The 4,335-nt window shown below is 68.1% G+C and overlaps 2 protein-coding genes across 2 annotated transcripts in view; one reads left to right on the top strand and one right to left on the bottom strand.

Annotated features, from left to right (window-relative positions):
- The window catches only part of AURANDRAFT_29118 (hypothetical protein), a gene marked incomplete at both ends in the record, with an annotated part of 11,389 nt that extends 10,041 nt beyond the window's left edge, over positions 1-1,348 (top strand). Inside the window, one exon of the mRNA XM_009040418.1 lies at positions 954-1,348. Within this exon, the coding sequence (XP_009038666.1) occupies positions 954-1,348 (395 nt within the window). The remainder of the gene's footprint in view (positions 1-953) is intronic.
- Positions 1,349-1,516: 168 nt separating this feature from the next.
- On the bottom strand, positions 1,517-2,879 carry AURANDRAFT_71958 (expressed protein; the record flags this gene model as incomplete). The annotated part of the gene is made up of 2 exons (XM_009040580.1): positions 1,517-1,826; positions 2,034-2,879. Coding segments are annotated over 2 exons (948 nt in total), but the record flags the coding sequence as incomplete, so codon positions are not given.
- Positions 2,880-4,335: the final 1,456 nt, after the last annotated feature.

The raw sequence follows: 4,335 nt of genomic DNA on the forward strand, positions 1-4,335 counted from the left end.
AGCCTAAGTCTTCACGCCGTCGCCGTCGCCCGAGATGCTGCGCTTGCGCGCGGGCGAGTCGTGCTTGGCCTTGGCGTCGTCGCCGCCGCGTTCCTCTCCGCGCCGACCGTCGCGGTGTGGTGCCTCGCGTTCTTGAACGCGAAGCCCGCCTGGCGCAAGGCTGACGACGCCGCCGAGGGGGGCATGGAGAACGACATGAGCGCGGTGCTCTAAGGGTGGGCTTAGGCCTGGGTTGATTTGAGCGATTTTGCCAGGGAGCGTCGGACATCGTCGGCGACGATCGAGCGTGGAGAGCATGGACCCGGAACTGATCAAGAAGAAGCGAGAGTACGAGGCGCGAAAAACTCGCACAAAGCTGGCGCTCAACATATGCACGATTTGCGGGAAGAAGGATGCCCGGCCCTGTAAAGGGTGCGGCACGACGGCCTACTGTTCGACGGACTGCCAACGCATCGACTGGCGCGACCGGGGCCACCGGAAGGCCTGCAAGAAGATCCAGGCCGCGGAAGCGGCGCGGGCGGAAGCGCCGACGCCCCCGCCGTCGCCGCCGCGGGACGTCTTCTACGGCCCCGCGCCGCGTTCGCACGCCGACGAGGTCCGCGCGCGCATCGCGGCGGAACACGAGGCGGCCCGCGTGCGACGCGAGGCGAACCCGGAGCGGGAGCCGCTGTCTGAGCGGTACGGGTCGCGGTGCCCGATCTGTCTCGAGGAGTGGGACGTGAATGCTCCGCGCGTGTTTCGCGTCTGTTGCTGCCGGACGGTCTGCCGATCGTGCGCGGACAAGATCGGCACCGACGCGTGTCCCCTCTGTCGCGTACCGCGCGCGAAAACCCACGCGGAAAGCCTCGCGCGTCTGCGCCGCCATGTGGAGAACGAGGTGCCGGAAGCGATTACGTATTTGGGAGGTGCGTACTCGTGCGGTTACTTGGGCCTCGTGAAATCCGATAAGAAAGCCGCGAAGATTTGGAAGCGCGCCGTGGAGCTCGGAAGCGTGGAGGCGATGGTATTTCTTGGGGAATTGTACGAGCATGGAAATGGCGTCAAGCTGGACAAGAAGAAGGCGGAGCGGCTGTGGCGCATGGCCGCGGACCGGGGCAACGCGACCGCGCAATGCAATTTAGGGGTTTTACTTCACTCTGAGGAGAAATTTGAAGAATCGCTCCGGTACTACGCGCTCTCGGCGGATCAAGGCTATACCCCCGGAGAGATCAACCTTGGAGGTTGTTACAGCGACGGACAAGGCACGGAAGTCGACCTCGGCAAAGCCAGATACTTGTTCGAGCGCGCCGCTGCCAAGGGCCACGAGCTAGCTACAAGGAACCTCGCGCGCCTCGACGCGCGCGCATAGCCTAAGTCTTCACGCCGCGTCGTCGCCCGAGCCCGAGATGCTGCGCTTGCGCGCGGTCGAGTCGTGCTTGGCCCTGGCGTCGTCGTCGCCGCGTTCCTCTCCGCGCCGACCGTCGCGGTCTGGTGCCTCGCGTTCTTGAACGCGACGCCCGCCTGGCCCAACAAGGAGAGCGACGTGCATGCGGTTTATTCTAGGGGTGTTTCTAGGGGCCAGCGGATTGGGGGGAAGGCGCGCGCGGCGGCATGGTCACATGTTGGCCCGGAAGCCGTAGAGGGCCATGATTGTCTCCTTGCGCTTGATGCGGTCCTGCTTCTTCGCGAGGTCCGTGGCGGCGGCGGCGGCGATGGCGTCCATCCAGGCCGCGGCGTCTGCGGGGTCAGCTCCGCGCACAACGAGGCCCTCGGGCAGCTCCGGCGTCTTGACGACGAACTGGCCGTCCTCGGGCCCCGGCGCGACCGTCGCGGCCGCGCGGCCGTGCCTGGGTGGAACTCAAATCTTCAACCCGACTTCAACGGGAGCGTATGCGACGGTTTCGACGCGAGCTCTTCTGCCATGCTTCGCGAACCCAATGAGAGCGATCGATTCGTCCAAAAATCCGCCGAATCGACTTCGATGTGACGAAAGAGTTCTGAAGTTTTGGTCGGGACCCCCCGAACCGGCGGTTGGTTTCCACGCGGGGCTGCGCTCGGGGAGGCAGAGCTGGCCCTTGGGCACGTCGTCGGCCTCGTGCTTGAAGTAGCGGAGCATGCCGCCCTGGAGGATGAAGAAGCGGCTCTTCTCCTCCTTGGCGACCTTGGACCCCTCGAGGGACGCGGACGCGCGGCGCGTCGCGGACTTTGTGCGCCTCGCGGCCGTCGCGGGGCTCGGCGCGTCGGCCGGCGGCGGCTCCGGCGGCGCGTTGGCGAGGTCGCGCGTCTGGCGCTTGAAGGGCTTCTTGTAGAGGAAGCCGTAGGCGTCCACCGGCAGATTCGCGACGGACACGTCCAAATTCAGGCGCGCGGTCTTCTTCGGCGTGAACGAGTCCCAGGCCCTCTGGTCGAAGACCATCTTGAGCGTGACCCAGCGGTTGAAGGTGCCGCAGAGGTCCGTGAGGTGCATGTTCGAGCTCTTGAAGCCCTGCTTGTGCTTGAAGCGGAAGACGCACGGCGCGGCCGCCGCGGGCGCGCCGCCCGCGGCCGTGATGACCAAGGGGTGCTCGCGGCCGCTGGGCAGCGAGCTCGGGTCGACGACCGTCGACGAGTCGTCGACGGTGACCGAGCTCTTGGCGCCGCTCTTCTCGAGGAGGAACGCGCGCTGGAGCGCGGGCGTGCAGTCCGGCGCGAACGTCGACACGCCGCCGTCGCAGAAGTAGACGTTGCCCTTGTTCGACACGACCATGTGGAGCTTGCGGGACCCGATGAACTCGCCGACGCGGCCCGCCTGCGTGTACTTGTGCCAGAGCACGATCGTGTGCAAGACCACGAACTCGTGGATGGCGCCGTCCCTGGCGCGCGGGTGCGCGTCGCGGATCACGGACGCCCACTTCTTCGTGAGGTCGAGGACGAAGTGGTAGGCGCCGCGCTCGTCGACGCAGCGCCACCAGGCCTGGAGCCGCGTCGCCGCGCGCTGGCGCCTGTGTGCAAATCAACCAGTGGAACGCCCTGTCCAGCAAAAACTTCAAACCTCTCTATCTCGATCAAATCGAAGTCGATTGGGCTGATTTTTGGACGAATCGATTGCTCTCGTCGAGTTTTCGAAGCACAGCGAAAGATTCCGGTCCAAACCGTTCGATTACGCGCACATTGAAGTCGGGTTGAAGATTTGATTTGCACACAGGCTGGCGCCGCGCCTCGACGGACCGCGCGAACTGCGCGCGCGCGGCCTTGCCCCGCATGGCCGTCTCCAGCACGAGCGCCGACGCCTTCTTCACCTGCAGCGACTGGCGGCGCCGCAGGCCCCGCGACACGGCCTCGAGCTTCTTCGCGGCGGCCTTGCGGTGCGCGTACGCGCCTGCGCCGGAAACGACCCGTGGAACGGACCGGTCCGGCGAAACCTCTCGAGCTCGGTCACATCGACGTCGTTTCAGCTGATTTTTGGACGCATCGTTTTCTCTCGACTCCGAGCTCAAGACACGCCTCGAAACCGTGCAAAGACGCGCACGTTGAAGTTGCATAGGTTCGTTTCGGCGCGCGTACTCGCGGTGCGCGTGCCGTGCGCGGAACTTCGTCTCCATCTTCGTCGCCGCGAAGGCGCTGCGCGTCTTCTCCTCGACGGCGCGCGCGAGGGCGGCGACTTTGTCCGACGCGCGCTCTGCGACCGCGAAGAGCGGCGCGCCGCTCAGGCCCGCCGTCGGCGCCGCGAGCGCGGCGTCCGCGGCCGCGAGCGCCTCGACGAGGTCCGGCAGCGCGAGCACGTCGCCGGGCGCGCGCCGCGCCCTGGCTAAAAGCACGCCCCGTTTTTGCTTCGCCTCCTCGAGGTCGTTGAGCGCGCGCGTCTTCGCCGTCGTCTCGAACAAGGCCTCCTCGCCGCGGACCGCGGCCTCCGCGGCCTCGACGGCGTGCGTCGCCTCGTCGTCGCCGACGGCGACCTGGGCCTCCGCGGCCGCCAGCGCGTCGCGCGCCGCGTCCACGGCCGCCTCGACTTTGGCGCCGCCGACCTTGGCCGCCTCGGCGACGACGGCGTCGTGGCGCTTGCCGTGCGCCGCGAGCCGCCGCGAGAGCCACGCGTGCAGGCCCTCGTGGACCGACGCCTCGTAGACGGCGAGAAGCGCGTCGGCGGACGCGAGGGCCGCCGCGGCGACGAGCGCGTCCCGCGCGTCCGCGGCGGACAGCGCGGCGATCGCGTCGGCCGCGGGCGCCTTGATGGCCGACCGCTCCTCGACGCCGGGCACGGCGATGCCGAGGCCCGCGGTGTCCTCGAGGCGGTGCTTGAGCGCGTGGAGCGCCGCGCCCTGGCGCTGCTTGCCGAGCGCGCGGGCCGCGCGGGCCGCGGCGCCGGCCGCGGCCGTC

Source organism: Aureococcus anophagefferens (genome assembly GCF_000186865.1).
Source record: "Aureococcus anophagefferens unplaced genomic scaffold AURANscaffold_15, whole genome shotgun sequence".
NCBI lineage: Eukaryota > Pelagophyceae > Pelagomonadales > Pelagomonadaceae > Aureococcus > Aureococcus anophagefferens.